At 38.0% G+C, this 22,793-nt stretch overlaps 4 protein-coding genes and 1 long non-coding RNA gene across 9 annotated transcripts in view; 3 read left to right on the plus strand and 2 right to left on the minus strand.

Annotated features, from left to right (window-relative positions):
* The first annotated feature begins 343 nt into the window (after positions 1–343).
* Positions 344–2,801, plus strand: LOC105036055 (transmembrane 9 superfamily member 12). The gene is made up of 2 exons (XM_010911790.3): positions 344–2,460; positions 2,564–2,801. Exon 1 carries the CDS (start codon positions 458–460, stop codon positions 2,441–2,443), a length of 1,986 nt encoding a protein of 661 aa, XP_010910092.1. The 5' UTR covers positions 344–457; the 3' UTR covers positions 2,444–2,460; positions 2,564–2,801.
* Positions 2,802–5,321: 2,520 nt separating this feature from the next.
* LOC105036058 (uncharacterized protein At3g52155, chloroplastic) lies at positions 5,322–11,070 on the plus strand. 4 transcript variants are annotated; one of them, XR_830431.4, is made up of 5 exons: positions 5,322–5,555; positions 5,966–6,065; positions 7,621–7,766; positions 7,880–8,024; positions 10,617–10,647. XR_830431.4 is itself a non-coding variant. In XM_010911798.4 (5 exons), exons 1-5 carry the CDS (start codon positions 5,324–5,326, stop codon positions 10,683–10,685), a joined length of 699 nt encoding a protein of 232 aa, XP_010910100.1. In that variant the 5' UTR covers positions 5,322–5,323; the 3' UTR covers positions 10,686–11,070. The 4 variants fall into 4 exon arrangements, 3 of the variants coding, with proteins under 3 accessions (XP_010910100.1, XP_073100273.1, XP_010910101.1); XM_010911798.4 differs by having other exon boundaries at positions 7,621–7,800; positions 7,907–8,024; positions 10,617–11,070; XM_073244172.1 differs by lacking the exon at positions 10,617–10,647 and adding an exon at positions 9,798–10,604 and having other exon boundaries at positions 7,621–7,800; positions 7,907–8,024.
* On the minus strand, positions 5,428–15,567 carry LOC105036056 (SUMO-conjugating enzyme UBC9). Of its 2 annotated transcripts, none has more exons than XM_029262114.2 (5): positions 15,492–15,567; positions 14,873–14,966; positions 12,668–12,795; positions 12,283–12,387; positions 5,428–5,577 (listed from the first exon to the last, which is right to left on the minus strand). In XM_029262114.2, the coding sequence occupies exons 2-5, from the start codon at positions 14,940–14,942 to the stop codon at positions 5,512–5,514; spliced, it is 369 nt and encodes a 122-aa protein (XP_029117947.1). In that variant the 5' UTR covers positions 14,943–14,966; positions 15,492–15,567; the 3' UTR covers positions 5,428–5,511. The 2 variants fall into 2 exon arrangements, with proteins under 2 accessions (XP_029117947.1, XP_029117948.1); XM_029262115.2 differs by lacking the exon at positions 5,428–5,577 and adding an exon at positions 11,506–11,935.
* LOC105037208 (uncharacterized) overlaps positions 12,759–22,793 on the minus strand; it is a 58,379-nt gene continuing 48,344 nt past the window's right edge. Inside the window, exons 13-15 of the mRNA XM_073244171.1 lie at positions 15,492–15,641; positions 14,873–14,966; positions 12,759–12,795 (exon numbers count right to left, since the gene is read on the minus strand). Of these exons, the coding sequence (XP_073100272.1) occupies positions 15,534–15,641 (108 nt within the window). The 3' untranslated portion in view covers positions 12,759–12,795; positions 14,873–14,966; positions 15,492–15,533. The remainder of the gene's footprint in view (positions 12,796–14,872; positions 14,967–15,491; positions 15,642–22,793) is intronic.
* Positions 18,457–19,443, plus strand: LOC140851927 (uncharacterized). Its single transcript, XR_012134713.1, has 2 exons — positions 18,457–18,828; positions 18,924–19,443. It is a non-coding gene; the product is annotated as an uncharacterized lncRNA (long non-coding RNA).

A 22,793-nucleotide genomic window follows, 5' to 3' on the forward strand; every position in this document is an offset into this window, starting at 1 on the left:
TCAGATCGAAAACTTCGTGTGGACCATCCGCAGAGGTCAGACACACTGTGTGGCTGCGTCGCGATGATCAGACTCTCCCAACGATGATCAGATTGCGGTGATTTACTACCCGCACAAAGGTATTGTGTTCTGAACATATTACAATAAAGTATTTATTGTTCCAATTCAAATTTCAAATTTAAATGCATGCATGCTATATATCATATTTAGATCCTAGTGTAGGATAAATTTATATTAATTAATCAGATTAATTAATATTTTTTCGTTGTAAAATTATAATTTTGAAAAAATTTTAAAATTATCATTTTACCCCTGCACGGAATTTTTCTCAAAATCCAGGTAACCGGAACATGACCTAGTTTTGGAGGTAGGTAAGGCTTGGTGGATTTAGATCTAAGTCCTTGATTTTTTCTTTTTCAAAAGAAGATCTAGAAGATAGCTTTAAGGCTTGGTCTCTATGGCGCCGGTATTGATCTCGAAGGGGCCTTTTTTTTCTATGATCTTTTCCTTCTCTGTGCTTCTAATTACATGCCCTTCCAAGGGATTCTATCTCCCTGGGAGTTATATCCACACCTACTCTGAAGGTGAACCTATCTCAGTCAAAGTGAATTCACTCACCTCTATCGAGACGGAGCTGCCATTTGGCTACTATAGTCTTCCCTATTGCCAAACCAAAGATGGGAACAAGAAGAGTGCAGAGAATGTGGGAGAGCTGCTCATGGGAGATCAGATCGACAATTCTCCATACAAGTTCCATGTGAATGCCGATGAATCACGTTATCTTTGCACGACAAAGCCATTAACTGAGCTTGAGGTGAAGCTGTTGAAGCAAAGATCTCGCGATCTCTATCAGGTCAACATGATTCTCGACAACCTGCCGGTAATGAGGTACACTCAGCAAAATAGTGTCACCATTCAGTGGACTGGTTTTTTGGTTGGATACACCCCCATTGGAAGCAATGATGACTATATAATCAATCACCTCAAGTTTAAGGTCTTGGTCCATGAGTATGAAGGGAGTAGGGTAGAAATCATTGGCACGGGGGAAGAGGGGATGGGGGTGATCTCAGAGACTGATAAGAAGAAGATGTCTGGTTATGAGATAGTTGGGTTCGAAGTAACTCCATGCAGTGTGAAGCGTGACCCAGAAACTATGTCGAAGCATAACATGTATGACACAATTGAACGTGTGAATTGCCCCCTGGAGCTTGACAAGTGTCAGATGATCAAGCAGCAGGAGAGGATCACATTCACCTATGAAGTTGAGTTTGTGAAGAGCGACATTAGATGGCCCTCACGGTGGGATGCCTATTTGAAGATGGATGGTGCCAAGGTCCATTGGTTCTCAATCATGAACTCCCTTATGGTAATCTTCTTTTTGGCTGGAATAGTGTTTGTTATTTTCTTGAGAACTATTCGAAGGGACTTGACGAGGTACGAGGAATTGGATAAAGAGGCCCAGGCTCAGATGAATGAGGAGCTTTCAGGCTGGAAACTTGTTGTGGGTGATGTATTTAGGGAGCCAACTTGCTCTAAACTGCTTTGTGTCATGGTTGGAGATGGTGTTCAGATTACATGTATGGCAGTCGTGACAATTGTTTTTGCTGCCCTGGGGTTCATGTCTCCTGCATCACGGGGCATGCTCTTGACAGGGATGATACTCCTTTATCTCTTCCTCGATATTTTTGCTGGGTATGTTGGTGTCCGGCTATGGAGTACCATCAAAGGTGGGTCTAAAGGTTGGAGATCAGTTTCTTGGTCAATTGCCTGCTTCTTTACTGGGATTGTGTTTATGGTTCTCACCTTCTTAAACTTCTTGCTCTGGTGGAACAAGAGCACAGGGGCTCTCCCAATCTCATTGTACTTCACTCTTCTATCTCTGTGGTTTTGCATCTCAGTGCCACTCACTCTTTTAGGGGGTTTCTTAGGTACCCGGGCTGAAGCCATACAATTCCCAGTCAGGACCAACCAAATTCCAAGGGAAATTCCAGCAAGGAAATACCCTTCATGGTTGCTTGTCCTTGGTGCTGGAACCCTTCCTTTTGGGACGCTCTTCATTGAGTTATTCTTTATCCTCTCCAGCATCTGGCTTGGGAGGTTCTATTATGCGTTTGGATTTCTACTCATCGTCCTCCTATTGCTTGTTATTATCTGTGCTGAAGTGTCTGTGGTTCTGACATGCATGCATCTCTGTGTGGAAGACTGGAGGTGGTGGTGGAAAGCATTCTTTGCTTCTGGTTCGGTTGCTCTTTATGTGTTCCTATACTCCATCAACTACTTGGTGTTTGATCTTAAGAGCTTAAGTGGGCCTGTGTCAGCTATGCTCTACTTGGGGTATTCGCTTATCATGGCTGTTGCTATCATGCTATCTACTGGCACCATTGGCTTCCTGATGTCGTTCTACTTTGTTCACTACCTCTTCTCATCCATGAAGATTGACTAGAGGATTGCTTCTTTAAGGTGCAATAGTTTCTTGCATTCGACTGACATGTTTCTTGATGAATTTTGGATCTATATCACTCAGGATTCCATATATGTTTAAGATGTTTATACTGATGACCAGGTGCAATGAAGGCTTATTCTATTGAGTGGAATCTCAATGACCTACAGCATTTAGATGATCAACTGTTTTTCTTTAAATTTTTAACATGATGTCCTCCAAGACTTTATTTTCAATGCTTTTAAGCTTCTTTTGGGCTACATGGTAAACTTTCCTTCCTGTTATTTCAATTTTTCACTCATGTTATTCAGACTATTAATGAGGATCACCTGTTCTTGCAAATATTAGCAGTTTTCTTCTATGATGCCGATTAATTCTGGAAAGGAGTTGTTTGTGCTTCTTATAGGATTTTAGAGCAGCCAGAGTGGCATCTGGAACCCTTTCAATTGGATTTTCATTGTGTAACAGTTAAATGGAGGCTGTGCGTTGGCAGAGCTCTGTATTCGCCCCATGTTCCTATATTATTTTGTCATATCATTTAATACCTCATCAATGATATTTAATTCAATGATGAGTGTAGAAAAGAAAGGAAAAGGTATTTTATGAGGAGAAATTGTTGCCTCCAGGTAAGCCACCCAAATCCAACGGTGGATAACATGCCACATTAACCCTTGTATTTCACGAATTTTGGATTGCACATTATCCTTGTGCACATATTTCAAGATTTGCACCGGTCTACTTGGGCGTGAAAATAATCTCTTCTATGGGAGCATATATATGCCACATGTGCCACCTATATAATACTATAAATATTATTTAATAATTCATCAGTGGTATTTATTTCAATGATGAAAGAAGGGTTTTGTTCTTAGAAATTAAGGCCTATCAATTAATTATGAGGCATGGGATTCTATCATTATTTTTAAAATAACGATATTTTTATTAATAATATTTTAAGAAATAATATTTTAAATAATATATTAATGTATTATTAAAATTATATTTTATTAAAAATAATAAAATTATTCAATAGTAAAATAAATATCATATTGGTCTCTCTCTCTCTCTCTCTCTCTCTCTCTCTCTCTCTATATATATATATATATATATGTATTTAAAATTATTATATAATTAATAAAAAATAATATTTTAGGAATGTTATATTTTTAAATAAAAAAATCCTGCGCATTTGTGTGGGTTGTGCGCTAGTTTCATGTTAATCTAGTTTAGTTGGAAAGTAGTGTTACCGCTGCCTTTATCAGCATGGGCGGTTGAAAGTAAAGAAAGAAATGCACATGCACCATCACTTGGTGTATACATTTAACATTACGCTGTGTTGCTGCCACTGTATATTGCGCCATCAGACCCTGCATCGACTTAAGGATGCTTGAACATGTGTTATGTGGCTGAGCTAGCAGCAGCAATGGTCTTATGATTGCTCAAACTCATGTAGAACTGCTTAAGCCCATGAATTCTGTTCTCTGATGCATGCCAAGATATATATACACAGGAAAAAAATAAAAAGGGGATGTTTTCTTTTTCCTTTGCATAAGTGTTTATGTTGTATAATTATTGACCAGGGGTGGAGGACCTTCTTATTGAAATTTTAGAGGTAGATTTCTCGTGATGTGGTTGAAGTTATGAAGCAGGCTGTAGAGCCGCTTTTGGCAGCTCGCTAGAACGGCGGCTTTTTGCTGCCTTAGCTTTTATTTCGTTCTTTTGTCCTTTTTTTTTTTTTTTTTTTGTAAACAGCTTAGAGGAAGTATATATCAATCTGATTTACATTCCTAGTTCCAACATCTTGATTTATTTCCCAATTTTTAGCTGTTAATAGATGGCGAGACATGCCGGCAATTCTGATAGGTCCATACGCCAAACCTTCTTGGAGGCTGGAGCCTTGTGTTCTTTTCTGGTTACTAGACGAACCAAAATTAAGCTCCAACTCAGCAATCGATGGGAGGGTAACATGGCACCAGCAGTTTGGAGAAATCTCGTGTGTTGAAATTTACAATGCTATGTTGCTGCCAATACAGATGGTGGCAAATCCGGGAAAAATAAAAATTTCTTCGTGTGCCATTCGCTCTAAGGCCCATCAAACATTAAGGATAATCCAATTCTTTTAACATTTGAGTCCGTCTTGAGACAAGTTTGCCATTAGACATGTCAGAGAACGATGCATCAACATCATTGTCCATAAAAATTTGAAAAATAAGCCCAAGGTTGCCTATGAGCTGAAAGTGTATCCATTTTTTCAGTTAGAACTAACTAAATTGGCAGTTCGTGGCCTGAATCCTTGAAGTGGCCTAGGTGCAAGTCTCACAAAGTTGTATAAGAAGGTGCACTTCGTTTGAATAATTATGCCCATCGGAATAACCCCAGGCTAATTTTGCTTTTGTCCATATAAAACAAGAAGAAGAAGAAGAGGTATGCGCAAACAGGGGCTTCATGCTGGGAATAGGGATAAAAAACTCTGGCAAATATACAGACTTGCTCCTGACCTTATTTCTGCTTCATTTTTTGAAAAAATGTTACTTAGAGTTGAAATTATATGACCAAACTTGACTCGTATGTATCAAGCTAAATCATGATTTACTAATTGCTACAATACATATTATATTTAAAATGAAATACAAATCATCAGGTGGTTGATTTTGTATGTATGTATGTGCATGGCAAGTTTTAAATGGTAGTAAACTTTAACCGAACCCCTTCTCCAGCACCAACCGGAGTTACAGGACAAAAGTAAGAAATGGGGTCTGGTATCACCATCACCGGAGAAAAGGTAGCTATATATAAAATGGAGCGGCTCCATGGATAAAAAACCAAAAAAAAAAAAGGCTTCTTCTGCTCCGTGCCGCTACTCTCATATTTAACACCACGAGAATGAGAGCGCCTTCTTGCTGCTGTGGGTCGTCCGCCATTTCGTTGCCCTCCCTCTTCCTCCCCAGTCCGTTCCGCAGAAACCCTAGTCCTCGCCCCGCTCGATCCCTTTCCGTCTCCACTGCCGAGCCCGAGGTCTCCGAGGAGGGCTCCGCCAAGCCCCTCCGCCGCCGCCGCCTCATCCTCCTCCGTCACGCAGAAAGCGCTCTCGGGGACCGCTTCACGAAAGGTAGGGGTAAGCCCTTCCTCCTCGTTATCTGCTTGTTTATTGGAGTTCGACAGTTAGGGTTTTGGCTCTTTTTCTCAGTTACAATGCTTGATTGGGCTTTTAATCCACCGTTTGCTCTTTTTTAAGCGAACTTGGTGCGACTGTTCACCCTCGTTCCTTTTGTTCTTTTGAGTGGGGTTTGGTACCACAGTCAATTCAACTTTTAGTCATGATAGCTTATAAAGGCGATCTTTTGGAAAAGGCTAAACATGATAGCTTATAAAGAAGATGCTTTTATATAGGATGCAAGCGTACTGTTAACTGGTTTTCTTTTTTACGAGTCGGATAATATACATCATAATTTCAAATCAGGTAATCTAAATCAAGGATAGGGATTTTTTCTTTTGAAACCTTATTTTTCTTCCCCTTCTGGTCAGACCATGATCGCCCATTGAGTAAAGCTGGGCGGGCTGATGCGATTAGTGTATCTTACAAGCTCCAGCAGATGGGATGGATACCTGAGCTTATTCTATCCAGGTTTGGCCTTTCTGAGTAAATTATGATTTACATGAGTTACATTGTTGTTATGTTCTTTTTATAGAACAACTGAAAATGCACCTGTAGCCAAAATGGTTTGTGTACTGTCAATTATGAAGCAGAGATTGAATGAATGGACATTAATATAGACTTCATTTATGTTCTCTATTATCTGAAGGCTTTAGGCAAAAATTCTCCTCACAAGTCCAAACAAATTGCATATTCAACTAAAATTTTCTCTGATCACAGTATGTTATTTAAAATTATAATTAGAAATAAGTTGCACGTGAGGAGGCTTTAAAATGGAGCAACTTGGGAAGGAGAAATGGAAGGAATCCTTTGCAGATTTTCATTAGGCCACTAAAACGTTACAAGAAAAAAATATAAGTGGAGAAGAAGGATGCTTATGGTAAAGCAAAGGTGTACAAATATTTGTTTCTTAATGGTAATCAAAGGAAAAATTCTGGAAAATAGAGAGCTCATCTATATTTGGAGTAAAGACACAAATCTTAGAGGAGTTCTTTTGTGTGTAAAGATTTGTTGAAGGTGACAAATGGTTATTGTAGATTTAATTTCCCAGGTGTTTTGATGGGTCCCTATCTTTTAGAAGAAAAATCAAATTGAAAAGGATGTTGAAGACCTGCCAGTAGTAATCCACCAGAAATACTCCAGTGATTATCTTCTGTTTTCTGCATCTGAACAAATAACTTATTCAAATGCCTCTGCCCTACCTTAATTCCTGGGTGGTTGATTTTAAGAAGCCTTCTTTCTTCGATCAGGTGCTTTCTCTTCTGCTTCTTACCCTAGGATGGAACCAGAAAGGGAAGATAACAGAAGGCAGTGGCTAGGGTAGGTCTTAGTAGGAGATGATATAGTTATAGTTATGGTTACCTTTCCTTTGCAAGAAGAGTGTGCTATAGCTTTGTTTTCTTTGTTCTTTCCTTATATAGGGAGAGCTTCAAAGTAAATATGATTCTGCTAAAACAATAATAAGAAAAACAAAAGAGAGCATATGAAGAAATAGCAGATAACAAAATTTTCTCTCCGTATCATGATTCATGTTTGTAGCATGCATGATGCCTGTTGATATTTTGGTTAAAAGATAATCAAGATTTGACTATATATTTTGCCCATAATTCAGCAATGTTAGTCATCACTTGTTCTTGGAGCTTAAGTTATGAAATATTTTTGGGAAGCACATATTTTTGGTTAGAACCAGAGACTAGGTAGATGTCATGTGGTGTGTCTTTCTCACCCCATCATTGCATTAGTAATCTTTTTAATTGGTTTGGATTTATGGGTCCACTATTAGAAAAACTTATCAATATATAGCAATGGATGCTTACCAAAACTTCTATGTTGAAAGTTCTTTCAAAGATAGTACACTATCCCTCCTCTCCCAGAAAAAGTTTGGGCACATACACACGCTTGCCTTGGCCGTGCAAGTCCATTAAAGCTTTCCTTGGACTTCTGTCTTCATTTGAGTATTCCTTAATTGATTAAAAAATCAATATGAACATGACCATATGAGTTTATTCTGCTGCACTTATAACAGCAATGCCACTCGAACAAAGGAAACTCTACAAATCATGCAAGAACATGCACAGGGGTTTTCTGAAGCCGAGGTATATTTTATACCAAGCTTCTACTCTGTTGCAGCCATGGATGGCCAGACTGCTGAGCACCTTCAGAAGGCTGTCTGTGAGTATTCAAGGGATGAAATCCTTACTGTGATGTGAGTCTGACATGAGATTCATAATATCTCAATTTTTGCACTTCCGAAGTTCTAAAATATGTGGTTATATTTCTCCAAGGTTCTCAAAGTGAAGGTGATGGCACAGGTGCATGGGACATAATAGGGGGTGGGAGGAAGCAGCCTCAATGTTCTCTGGTGCTACAGTAGAATTGAAGACCTGCAATGCTGCCTTGCTCGAAGCTACTGGGAAATCATGGGATGAGGTTAGGACTATAACACCATGTCATGACAAGTTCTTTGCTTTATTGCATATTAATAAACTCGTTTGCTCAAATTCAAAAAGTTCTAATTTGCTTAAGAAAGGAAACAGATGCAAGCTAGTATATACTGCGAGAGTTCAGGTAAAAGCTTCGGTTGTTATAACAAGTAACATCAGGTAAAGGCTTGACTCGTTGCAGCTAAGGTCTTGTTCTACCTATCTGGTATAGGGGTCGGTGCTGAGCAGAGTATTCAGCTTCAAACAAAGTTAATTGATGCAGTCCCATATCATAATTACCAGGTTTGAAGAAAAGGGACTATTTTTTGCTGTCTTAGATCTGTTTAGGGTCAGATTTATCAAGGATAATCAGTGAAAGAAAGGCTCTTTATGGTTAAAAAATTAAGGGAGGTTGGAATAGAAAAGGGGAATAGGGATGAGAAGGTATAGATCTAAGGCTTGTGTGCATGTTTAGATTGCAGAGCAAATCCGACATTTGATCAGATTAAAAAATATCAAAAAGTTTAGTCAGTTATGGAAAAAAAAAATCTAGACTTTTTAAATCCAAAGGAACCTAGAGATGTCAAATGTTGCACTGGTTCAGCACTTTCGCCTGTGTTGGAGTCTAGACAAAGAATTGTTTTCGCCAAGTTTTAGTGCCTGTATCTGAAGCAAATCTCAAATTAATAGACATGTTGGTCAAAAGGAATGTTTTCTAAATCCAAAGGAACCTAAAGGTGTCAACATGTTGCACTTTTTCAACACTTCAGCCCATGTTGGAAGAAAGAAATGTTTCTGCTGAGTGTTAGTTCTTGTATCTGAAATAAATCTGAAATTAGTAGACCACATTAATTTGGGCCTATGACAGATCCAATGAATTTTAAGTTGGAGTTTAGAATCTAAATTAGTGGATGAGGGGAAGTGTTTTAACTGCTAGATTTCATGTTTATGTGGCGGAAAGTTGTCAATTCTGCTGCACAGAATTCTTCAAGAAGATAATAGAGAGGAAAGTGAATGAAAGGTGGAGAGAGAAAAGAGGACTAACATCCGGCGCTTCTCTTTTCTTCTCTCTTATTCTAAACCAACCATTCTTCTTTCCATTCCAACCAGCCTTCACTTATTGGCCACCAACAATAGTGTTTACCTTGTTGATTATTTTCAGGGCTTTGCAAAAACTAGTTGTAAATTAGACAGATCACTGTCAGATAGAGATCATTTCATCATTCAGAAATTCACTCAAAATGAAGTTAAAGAAAGTATTGGTATATGATGAGTTAGCTGGTAGGTACTGTTGCTTACATTAACTTACCCAATTTTGTACCTCATCCTCAAATCTGAAATTGCATAATGTTTCACCAAAAGTCAACTTTGGTTTCCACAAGCATATCCTAACTTGGTCTGGCTTGTGTAACTTGTCTTTTAGAGCAACCAGTGGCAAACTAAGATCCTTAAAGCAAATAACTTTCCATGACAGATCATGATTCGTCAGAGCAATTTTTTGGTGAATGTATTGGATAAATCACTGAAGTAACATGAATCCATTTGTGGCACGCTACATAGATAATCAAAAAAAGAAAAAAAAAACTAGTCCATCTTGCCACATGGCTATAATGTTACTTGTTTGACGAACCTAACATCTCTTGTTGGGTAACTTTGGATGGGTGACGATAACTTCAAAAGAGTATTTTAGTTCATGATTTGTGTATTTTAGTTCAAAGAAGTGCTTCACTGAGGGTACTTCTACGAGGCTCTTTAGTGTTTCTAATATATGCTGCTGTAGGCAAAACTGTGGATTACAGATTTGTGTATCTAAAAAGAGTGACTTTTATCGGAAAGCTGTCGATTTATGCTGGAGTATTAAAGTAATGAGGATTGTGTTTAACCAGAAATGGGTCCAATATCTCTATAAAGGTTGGTATCATATCTTGACATGGCATTTGCGCTACTTAATGTTTCCCAAGGCAGAACTCAAGAAAAAAAAGGTCCATATAAGTTCAAACATATTGAGAGCCAATTCTTGGTCACTTGTGTTCAGAAAGATTTTCTACAAAAAGCAGAAATTATTAGATGAAAGTTGGAAAATATATAATATTTTATTTTCATTTTGTAATAAATATATCAACTATTGTCCTCTAGTTCTTTCCTGTCACAAACAAAGAAATGCAGCATATCACAAATCCTTTTTTTTTTTTTCTCTCTTTCTTTTTTCTTGTCTTCTGATTTGGCCCATTTTGTGTTCATTAGTATGGTCCCCCTTGCATGATTTGAATTGATGGATTGTGAAAGCAGTGTGGCACAGGTGCACCATCAGTTTGACTTTACAGGTTTTGTTGTTGTTACAGTTCATACCCCTTGCAAGATGTAGAGTAACATGGCATTACAGTTATGCCCATGCTACATAAATCTTAGACCACATTTCAGAACTGCAGTAAAGGGCTCATAACTTTAGACCACATCGGGTAGCTACATTGAAGGGCTTCATGTTCAATAAATAAGAAAGTGGCACCTGACTGAATGACTTTCAATTGCTTTAATATTTGTTTTCTCTAGCTCTTAGCTGCTTGGTGTGATTTAGTCCCAATTAATTTCTACAATACAGGCCTTCACTTTGGCTGGCCTTGGAGGTTGGAAGCTCTGTGGAGTTGTGAAGCCTGATTCCACATTGTGAGATGTTCCACAATTTTGACTAGCGAGCTTTCTTAGCTTTGACTTGTATTTGTGGAGAACAGGTTATAGCTTTGCACAAATCTTCATCTGAGGCTGCCAGCTTATCTTACAAATACTTTTGTTCGTGACTGATGAGGCGTATAATAATGATGCCCAAGTTGGTCTCTTCCACTTTTGGATGCTGAGGCATATGCGAGTATATCCAAATTGGAGACAGTTTCGATGTGTTTTTTCAAGCTTTGCGCTTAATAGAAGAAATTTCTGACTTATTCACTAGAGAAAATATTTCAAGTTCAAGAAAGAGAAGCAAATTTTTAGCCATTTCTCCTTGCAGAATTTGCTATGAATATGAAACGGAGGTTACTGTGTGCTTTGGTTGCTTCCTACTCTAATGATTCTCCCATGATATGGCTACCGAATTGTTGTTTCACTGATCATAGTCTAGATATCTGAATGTTTGATCATAGTGTGGAAGTAAATTTGGACTTTGTTCTGAACCATTTCACACGTGACTAATTCAGATATGAAATTAAAACTGAATGCGCATCTAGGTGGATTTTACAGTCAGTCAGTCTCCAGGTGGAGTCAACTTTTAAATTCAGAAACAGCAATCATGGTACATGTACTGATTTTGAGCCCTTTCTGAAGGAAATGGAAAACATGTTCTGCACGATATTATCGTTTAAAGATGAAACCTTTTTCTTTGTAAAAAGATATGTAAGCTTTCAGTAAGCTTTGCTTCTCTGGCAATTGGAAGGCCAACTCTCTCGTGATACACAGGTTATTAATGCAGCACATGGTATGCAGGTTTCACACGAGACTTCTATGAAGGCACTAGATTTACCATCAGCATTGCACCCTTAACTTACCGCATCGGCCAATACGTGTTCTGCACTGAGGTAACTTTTACTCAGCCATGATACTACATGGTAGCAGAATAAATAGCTTCCCAAAGGCAACAGGGATGTCTCTGGTGCGCTTACAAATATCTACCAGATTTTTTGACATGCAATGCCTATGATTCCATGTGCCGGGAAGTGTGTTTTTCTGACTCGTGTGAGGATCTGATTTCCCATGAAACGGACTTATCAGTCCTATCTTATCTTCTTGCATCCGTGCAGTTCCAGTCCATTGCCCTGTCAAAGGATCTGATTCATTGACCGGGTTCGTCTGGAGTAATTGTGGATTGGTGGGTCCGCTTGCACTAAATTGTCACCGTGCACGCTATCCTTTTTGAGGCCATCCAAAATGCTGCACAGACCGAACATTATGTTAGCAGTTCTATAATGCTGGCACGGATATCTCAATCCAACTTCTCTGCCATGAGATTGTTGAGTTTGTGCGGCAAACTCATCTTGAAGTGCAATTCTTAAAGGCAATGAACGTTGGACCCACTGAACACAATTCTTGACCGGATAAACTAGAATCACTTCATGGACATTCAAAACCATGCTTCCTCAATGTCATTTCAATTTTTGTATTAAAATATCAATAGGTCCAACAGCCAAGGTGCTACCAAACACAATTAAATAGGAAAATAAAACTAGATTTCAAGCTTCTTGAAAAAACAGGAAGACTAGTTAAACAACTAAAATTACCTTTGATATCGTAAGAGCTGGGCTCCACTGCTCCTTAAGAATGTCAAGGCAAATGCTACCATTGCTGCTGATATTTGGATGAAAGACCTTGGTGCGGAAGGAAACCTGAAGATGGAATTTAGTATTCTGTGCTTACTCTTAAAAGGCATGCATGCCTAGAGAGACTAGAAATGGAACATCAATATAAAACAAACTCAGAGTTTGTTTGGCATCATTGTTGGTTTTGTGTTTTCGTCTCTACAAATTAGTGAAATATCAAGTGACAAATATTATTGATTCTTTAAAAATGATTCTTTTTTTTAAGTGATTGTTTAAAAATGATTTACCACTGCACCTATACATATGTGAATTGATAATAGTTGTCAAGTGATGAAAAATAGTTTACCTTGGGTGGCTTGAAAGGGTAATCTGGGGGGAAATGAATTGTCACAAGAAAAACACCACCTGCAAAGGGGCTGTCAGCAGGTCCCATTATGGTTGCTTGCCAATGGAACATGTCCTCAGCTACAGGGCCTGACAACACAGAATAATCAAAAAGTAGTTTTAATAATAAGCCATATAAGGGATAAAAGCATTCTCAATCTTTCTACACTGATCCCTTCATTTTTTGCGAAATATTACATTAAACACCACTTCCAACCAGCCATTATTACCACCCAGGGGAATTCATAAAAATAAGAGGCTATTCATGTAAACCATCCATCCATAGTAATAATCAACTGACCCTACTAAATTCTATTAGGCCGTACGTCCTCATGTAAATCCATGTATGTGTGAATAAGGATGTAATACACGAAGGGCATAAAGAGGACTTTAGACCTATTACCAATTCAATGGCTGAAGCTAAAATAAACCATTGAATGTAATCTATGAAGTCTAGGATGCTTATGAACAGAAAACATTTCGGAGATCTCTTGCCTGCACATCAAATTGCCCACAGTTTGCACATTTAGTGGCAAAACACGGTGAGCTCATTTTTGGATAACTTGATGCGTAGATAATTAAGTCTCCAGAACATATGATTTTTCTTCTGCTTATAGGCATGTGTATATTGAATCTACCAAAATGTCTAACTTGGGCAGTACCTCAAAAATTTTAATTTGCACCTTTTTCAGATCTGACTAAAATTGGGCCCTATGCAATTTGGAATCTGCCAAACTTAAACCTAGAACGACACATTCTGTAATTCTCAATAAAACCTACAATACTTCTATGTGATCCATTTAACTCAATCCTTCATAGTTTATGATCTCACAAAAATCCATCTTAAAACTCATCTTCGTAAAATTGATCTTATGCATGCAGGCATGCCAAGCATAGTCTCAGAAAAGTCAAAAAGGTATATCCTAAAGCAATTCTTTGTATCAAACACCCTACCCAAATTTTATTAAATTGCCTTCAATTACATTTACTATCTTATGTAGAAGTCAAAGACGATATAAGGCATAACTTTGGAAGTTCTCAGCAATAAGCTTTTGGATTTTTTTTTTTTTTTTTTTTTTAAATTAATGCGTCCAAATTGACTCATTTTATATTTAGAAACTTTCAGACCATCATGCCCTAACTTGAACTTCAATGCAAAATTACATTGCATTCTCAAATCACCAATTATTGTAATATCACATACAAAGAACATAAACATAATTCACCTCCTAAATACCGATAGGCAATTCATCTATCACAAGCATATAAAATTTAAAAGCAAGGGTTAAGTCTTGGTAATGTGAAAGGGTAAATAAGAGAAATATAAGGCCCAGTTAAGTTCTAATGGCATATGAAATCCATAAATTTAGTCCTAAAAGTGTAAGTAATTAAATGAGCCAAAACTCCTAATATATTTGTATTTAGAAATAGCTGCACATTAAACCTGGTGGTTTTAAGCATGATAAATCATCTATATGACTAAACGCAAGACCTTACTACAAATCCAGAAAAGTGGTTCATGGAAACTCAAGTTGCCATCATATGCATTGTCACAGTCTCGCAACTGCAGAACTCTTTTTACATATAAGACAAAGGAAAAATCTACAGGTTAAAACCAATTTTCATATCAATTTGATATCACAAATCACTGATGATAATTCGCACACTTCAGCAATCAACTACCACAAAAAAGAAATTGCATAACAAGATTATCACAGATGAATACATCATTAACATGGTAATACCCTAGATATAACTGAACGCAACCACCAGTTGCAACAAAATTTGCATGGATAAGTTATCCCTGTTTCAATCAGTCTAATGCAATACTAGTAAAGGGGCCACCTTCATGGATTCCAAGCAGGCATACCAAGGCACAAATTCTCTATTTGACCTAAGCAAGCATTTGAAATTTAAATAAATGTCACTGAAGAACATTGTTGGTAAAACGAACAGCTAGGCAAAATGAGACTTCATAAAGAAAAAACAAACTGAAAGGATGAGGACATCATTCAGCCATGGTTTTCTCTACCATCGTCCAAAGAAACAACTTTATCTACTGCTAAAGTGTAAACAGGGGAAAGAGAAGGAAAAAAAACAAGTGGATTTTTAAAAAAAAATCCAGGACGTAATATCATCTAGGAAGTGGGCATGGAAGGGAACAAACCAGCGCTGCATGATGTGGGAGGATCCTTCTGCAAGTCCTTCAACACCTTCAGAATCCTTTTGGAAGCCATTTGTGGCTACCTGAAACTGTAAACCTATCAACACCACTGAAATCCAATTAGAGATAATCAACCATTATACAAGTGTCAAGACAAGAATAAACAAAACATTATCTTTATTTTTCATAAAAATAAAAAAGAGTGGATACGAAGCAAAACATGCTCCATGATATGCTCCAAAATCCCGATAATGGTTCCAAGAATCACCGCATAAATTCAAAATCCTCCACTAAAAACCCCATATTTTGAACAAATGCCCAATAAAATCGAATTCCAATATAAGCAAACCAGAAAAAGAGAGGCGATTTCTAAATGACAGCCAGCGGAAATCCTCACACCATCAAGAAAATCTCCAATAAATAGAGGCATGTCCGAAGCACACAGAATCTAGACCAAAGAAGAACGCCGGCACACCCAATCCTCACACCGCCCACCCAAACGCTAGAAATCCAATGATATACGATGGAAAGAAGAAAAGAATCCACGGCACCTGCCAATGATAACGCGAACAATCAAAATGCAATCGAAGAACACCAGATCGATCAGAGAAGAAAATCGTACCAATCGATTAAAAGGAGACGCCTAGCGCTGAAGGTTCCCTCCCTAGGGCTTTTCTCCCCTTCTCCAACTCCGCTTTGTTCCCCTGGAATCGCCGGTTCCGGGGTCATATAGTCCGGGGCAATAAGGCAATTTTGGATGAATTTTTTTCACCTGAGAAATTACCATGTCAGATAATAAGATCGAAAGTGAGATAACATCGACCGTTCGATGGAGGATGGAGGGATGTAATCGAGTTAGGGGTAATAATGTAATTGGCGCAAAGAAAGTGATGCTTAATGTCGAGTGCCGACATAGTTGCATCGCTTTGTTTGAGTCTCCCTTTTGGGGCGGCTGTGGGGTCGTGTGAGAAGCACGCTGGGCCTTGGCGCGTCCGCTTTCCACGCGTACGGATTGTGTGGAGGACGAGAATATGTTGCTAGAACACTACCTCGGCGCGATGCAGTCTAAAAATTTCTTTTTTTTTCTTTCTTTTTTTAATTTTATCGTCATGGGGCGTAGACGACGTTAGGAGACTTTCTATTTTTATTTTTATTTTTTTAAAGAAAAGAACTTGAGTGGAAGGGCAGGGGTGCCATCAATCAGTGATGTTCGACTCTGGATTTCATAACATATATTTTATCATATCTAAAGCATAATTATAGTTTTTCATTATTTTAGCACTATTTAGGATGTAGCTGAAAGTCCCATCGGAGGCACATTTAGTCACGGTTCAAGCCATAACAATGCTGCAGCTGCTGCTATAATGATGGTTCTAAGCCGCTTGCATTACAAAAATAAGAATGGAGAAAAATATAACAGGTGTTACAATTTTGTTTCTTTAATAAACTGAATTAGACCTTTGGCTTAATTCCTTATCCTCAGAATAAAAAAAAAAAACTATAACGATAGAACATCTTAATTATTATTATTAGTATAGGCTGCTCTTGTAACACAAATAAAAAGAAGGTTATTTGGTATGTCCATTATTCTCTTAATAAAATAATATTTTTAAAAATTAGGATTCTTAAAAATCATCCTCTTAAAAAAATGTACCATCTGAAGTATTTAATAAGTAAACAATGTTTTGGGTGATGATACTGTTATTTTGGTATCATTATGTCACTTTAAGTTAGATGACAAGAGTAGTTTGTAATGTGATTAAGACACAGTTGAGAAGTTCTTGAAAACGGCTGTTTGCAAGGCGCAATTCAAGTAGCACGCTTGGAAACATTGGGCCAGGAAGGTCTATGGATCATCATATATACCACCTACCTTTTTGTTGGGGGTACAATATACACCACCTACTTAGGCACAGGGTTGTACTCTCTTACATAAATGAAACAATTATACCAAATCAAGAAAGAATGAAAGAAAGAAATCAACGATATTTGCTCATATGCTACTTTTTCTAATCTAATTTTCCAACAATCAGAAATAAAGTGTTGGAATATGAAAGGGATACAAAAGCTGCTAATTCACATGATTCGAACCTCATCCCATTGATAACAATCTTACATATCATTCTGGAGCTGGACGTAGCTCATAAATTCAAACTTTACATAACTCCTCTTCAGATTGGGTCAGAAACTCAGGTCTGATTTTTCTTGATATGAACCAGAAACAAACCTACAAACACACTAGATGGCATATGTTTCAGCCTAGCCGGCTGGCCTGATCCAACTTGAAGCCAGTAGGTTCAGGTCAAATTACTTTTCTCAGACTCGGTAGACTCGTCAACTAGATACATTTTAAGTTACATTCACCAGTCAAATTGTATGCTAGAGGCAATATACTGGCCTAAAAGATCTACAAAAGCATGATACTGACCAGGTATTGAAATATCTCGTTCCTTGCAACAAAATCAGTCTTGTAGTTAAGTTCAACTACAACAGCCCTATTTTCATTTTGTGCCAGTGCAAGTAAACCCTCAGCAGCAGTCCGTGACGACTTCTTCGACGCAAGCACCACCCCTCTCTTTCTCAGGTCCTTGTGTGCAGCCTCTGCATAAATCCACTAACAAGTAAAGTACAGTGCATGGAAACATCAATTCTAGGTAAGCAAGCAATGGCCCAAAGGGTGAAAGAAGATAACCTACCAATATCCCAATTACAACTAACAAGCGCTGCCTCGACCTCTCTTATGGGCGCGCTTGTCTTTTCTCTTAGCTGCTTAATAAGATTCATCTGCTCGGAAGCAGACACTTCAGTGCTAAACCTTCTTAGAAGCATCGAATTTAAAAAATTTAGGTTGCCAAATTCTCCATGTCGAGGCTGACAGTAAGTGCCCAATTCCTTGCGCAGCAATTCTTTTGATAATTTAGCGACCCAAGAACAAGCCATGCTAAAACTCTAATACTACTCCTGGTGAAAAAAAAAAAAAGAAAATCACTATTTCAGATCTTTATTCATGTTTGTCTTTCTCTTAAAAATAAAAGGGAAATATAGCACTCTTAATACGCCAATTTCCCCAACACTATTTCTACCAGACGATGCTAAAACAAAAATCGTGAAAAAATCAAAAAGAAAGAAAGTATGAAGTGTGAAAAGATCAAAACAAGCAAATGGACCAAGGGTGAGAGTTTTAACAAGAAAACGTTTAAGCTCGCAACCTAATTCGAAAAAAAAATGCAATGCACCATCGAGAAAGAAAATAAGGGACGGAAAAAAAATAAGCCGGCCGAATCTTTGGAAAGGATAGCATTGCTAAGAATCATCCAAGAATGGACAAAAATTTACGAAGATAAAGTATTGTATCAGAAAAATCATGCAAGAAGGCATCAAAACCAATTGCTTTCGAAAAAAATATGTCGAGATGATCAGAAATCGGGAGGGAAGCCAGTGAATAAAAGCTCGAAGCTTTGTCAGATGGTTAGAGGAGAACAAGTGCCATCGCTTGAGATCATCCTATTGATATACGAAAAATAGCGAAAAAATTAGGTGAGCAGAGGATAACAAGATCAAGAACAACCTCGGAGAAAAAAGCGCTGTATCCAATATCGAACGAGATGGATCTTCTGAAAAACCCATGTGGTGAAGAGGGAGGGGAATGGGGATAAAACGCGAGGGTTTTGTTTTAGCTTGACGTCGGCCTGCCCAGATCGGGCGGGGGCACACTGCACACACGTGTCGATCCATAGAAGGCCGGCCTAGCCTTGGGCCAGATATCTCTTAAATCTGAGGCCCGCATGTTATAATACTGTAGGCAGATATCCATTTTTTAAATTCGATGCTTCTAAGAAGGTTTAGCACTGAAGTGTCTGCTTTCGAGCAGATGAATCTTATTAGGCAGCTTAGAGAAAAGACGAGCGCGCCCATAAAAGAGGTCGAGGCAGTGCTTGTTGGTTGTAATTGGGATATTGGTAGGTTATCTTCTTTCACCCTTTGGGCCATTGCTTGCTTACCTAGAATTGATGTTTCCATGCACTGTATTTTACTTGTTAGTGAATTTATGCAGAGGCTGCACACAAGGACCTGAGAAAGAGAGGGGTGGTGCTTGCATCGAAGAAGTCGTCACGGACTGCTGCTGAGGGTTTACTTGCACTGGCACAAAATGACAATAGGGCTGTTGTAGTTGAACTTAACTACGAGACTGATTTTGTTGCAAGGAATGAGATATTTCAATACCTCGTCAGTATCATGCTTTTGTAGATCTTTTAGCCCAGTATATTGCCTCTAGCATACAATTTGACTGGTGAATGTAACTTAAAATGTATCTAGTTGACGAGTCTACCGAGTTTGAGAAAAGTAATTTGACCTGAACCTACTGGCTTCAAGTTGGATCAGGCCAGCCGGCTAGGCTGAAACATATGCCATCTAGTGTGTTTGTAGGTTTGTTTCTGGTTCATATCAAGAAAAATCAGACCTGAGTTTCTGACCCAATCTGAAGAGGAGTTATGTAAAGTTTGAATTTATGAGCTACGTCCAGCTCCTGAATGATATGTAAGATTGTTATCAATGGGATGAGGTTCGAATCATGTGAATTAGCAGCTTTTGTATCCCTTTCATATTCCAACACTTTATTTCTGATTGTTGGAAAATTAGATTAGAAAAAGTAGCATATGAGCAAATATCGTTGATTTCTTTCTTTCATTCTTTCTTGATTTGGTATAATTGTTTCATTTATGTAAGAGAGTACAACCCTGTGCCTAAGTAGGTGGTGTATATGGTACCCCCAACAAAAAGGTAGGTGGTATATATGATGATCCATAGACCTTCCTGGCCCAATGTTTCCAAGCGTGCTACTTGAATTGCGCTTTGCAAACAGCCGTTTTCAAGAACTTCTCAACTGTGTCTTAATCACATTACAAACTACTCTTGTCATCTAACTTAAAGTGACATAATGATACCAAAATAACAGTATCATCACCCAAAACATTGTTTACTTATTAAATACTTCAGATGGTACATTTTTTTAAGAGGATGATTTTTAAGAATCCTAATTTTTAAAAATATTATTTTATTAAGAGAATAATGGACATACCAAATAACCTTCTTTTTATTTGTGTTACAAGAGCAGCCTATACTAATAATAATAATTAAGATGTTCTATCGTTATAGCTTTTTTTTTTTTATTCTGAGGATAAGGAATTAAGCCAAAGGTCTAATTCAGTTTATTAAAGAAACAAAATTGTAACACCTGTTATATTTTTCTCCATTCTTATTTTTGTAATGCAAGCGGCTTAGAACCATCATTATAGCAGCAGCTGCAGCATTGTTATGGCTTGAATCGTGACTAAATGTACCTCCAATGGGACTTTCAGCTACATCCTAAATAGTGCTGAAATAATGAAAAACTATAATTATGCTTTAGATATGATAAAATATATGTTATGAAATCCAGAGTCGAACATCATTGATTGATGGCACCCCTGCCCTTCCACTCAAGTTCTTTTCTTTAAAAAAATAAAAATAAAAATAGAAAGTCTCCTAATGTTGTCTACACCCCATGATGGTAAAATTAAAAAAAGAAAGAAAAAAATTTTTAGACTGCATCGCGTCGAGGTAGTATTCTAGCAATGCGGTTCTCGTCCTCCACACAACCCGTACGCATGGAAAGCGGATGCGTCAAGGCCCAGCGTGCTTCTCACGCGACCCCACAGCCGCCCCAAAAGGGAGACTCAAACAAAGTGATGCAACTATGTCGGCACTCGACATTAAGCATCACTTTCTTTGCGCCTATTACATTATTACCCCTAACTCGATTACATCCCTCCATCCTCCATTTTACGGTCGATGTTATCTCACTTTCGGTCTTATTATCTGATGTGGTAATTTCTCAGATAAAAAAAATTCACCCGAAATTGCCTTATTGCCCCGGACTATATGTACCCCGGAACCGGCGATTCCAGGGGAACAAAGCGGAGTTGGAGAAGGAGAGAAAAGCCCTAGGGAGGGAACCTTCAGCGCTAGGCGTCTCCTTTTAATCGATTGGTACGATTTTCTTCTCTGATCAATCTGGTGTTCTTCGATTGCGTTTCGATTGTTCGCATTATCATTGGCAGGTGCTGTGGATTCTTTTCTTCTTTCCGTCGTATATCATTTGATTTCTAGCGTTTGGGTGGGCGGTGTGAGGATTGGGCGTGCCGACGTTCTTCTTTGGTCTAGATTCTGTGTGCTTCGGACATGCCTCTATTTATTAGAGATTTTCTTGATGGTGTGAGGATTTTCGCTGGCTGTCATTTAGAAATCGCCTCTTTTTTCTGGTTTGCTTATATTGGAGTTTGATTTTATTGAGCATTTGTTCAAAATATGGGGTTTTTAGTGGAGGATTTTGAATTTATGTGGTGATTCTTGGAACCATTATCGGGATTTTGGAGCATGTCATGGAGCATGTTTTGCTTCGTATCCACTCTTTTTTATTTTTATGGAAAATAAAGATAACGTTTTGGGTTGGCAATAGGGAAGACTATAGTAGCTAAATGGCAGCTCCATCTCGATAGAGGTGAGTGAATTCACTTTGACTGAGATAGGTTCACCTTCAGAGTAGGTGTGCATATAACTCCTAGGGAGATAGAATCCCTTGGAAGGGCATGTAATCAGAAGCACAGAGAAGGGAAAGATCAAAGAAAAAAAAAGGCCCCTTCGAGATCAATACCGGCACCATAGAGACCAACCCTTAAAGCTATCTTCTAGATCTTCTTTTGAAAAAGAAAAATTCAAGGACTTAGATCTAAATCCACCAAGCCTTAGCTACCTCCAAAACTAGGTCATGTTCCGGTCACCTGGAAACCAAAGTATCAACCCTAAATCAGGCCCAGCTTTAAAAGGGAGGGAAAAAAAAATCTCACCATCCAAACAGCAAATCTACGGATCATATAGCCAGGCTAGTGTGAATGAATAATACGCAACGATACATAAACTTTGGATTCAAAATATTAAAAATCTAGCAAGATGTAATGGGAAACCTTTAGAAATATAATATGAAGTCCTTTCGCATTTAAATAAAGAAAATTAACAAAATCGAAGTAAAAGGCATGAATCGAGCCCTGGAAGGCAAATGAAATAACAGATCTGAAACCATAATTATGAGATCTTAAAAAAATATGCATATTCTTCCAAACTCGACTAAAAACCCTAAATCTGATGGTACATATTAGAATGAAATAAATATAAAGGCAGGAGATGTACCTATTTCACGGGATTTGATCTTGATCTCCTCCAATTCGGCGAAAAAAAAGGAGCAAAGTAGAGGAAGAGAAGAGACGGGATCTCTCGGAGGTGATGGGATGCAGAAGGGAGAAGAATGTCGTCGGTATGGCGTAGAAGTAATGCATCACTTATCCCCGTAAAATATTTTGATGTGGTTTAAGTTTGGCGCTATCTCGACCGTCTATCTGGTGTGCTTTATCCATTGGATCGAATTTGAGGGTTGACTTAGGGTAGATCTACATCAATTAATTAAAAAAAGAAAAAATTAGCATTTCCATTTCCCCATTTATTCTCCACCAACCAAATTAGGGATGGTAGCCGAGCAGATCTGGGTACCAACCCGCCCCAAATTTTAATAGGACACATTTTACTTATCCTAATAGGCTTTAGAACCGGTTTAGGATTTAAAATAAAATTTCATTTGAGTTGGAGACAGATTTGAGATTTTGTTCTCCGATACCCACTATTTGAATCTGTTTCTATATAAATACTAGTAGGCTAGGGCTTTGAAAGATCCAGCTAACATCTAAGTTTCTTTATCAACCGCTCCAAGCCTCGATTGAAACTCTTGAGAAAAAAAAGTAGAAGGAAAATTAGGGCACAACAAAAGAAATGTCAAGAAAAATAAAAAAGAATAGAAAAAATTGGAAGATAAATTTTTTTTTCATATGGATTG

Source organism: Elaeis guineensis, chromosome 10 (assembly GCF_000442705.2).
Source record: "Elaeis guineensis isolate ETL-2024a chromosome 10, EG11, whole genome shotgun sequence".
NCBI classification, from domain to species: Eukaryota; Viridiplantae; Streptophyta; class Magnoliopsida; order Arecales; family Arecaceae; genus Elaeis; species Elaeis guineensis.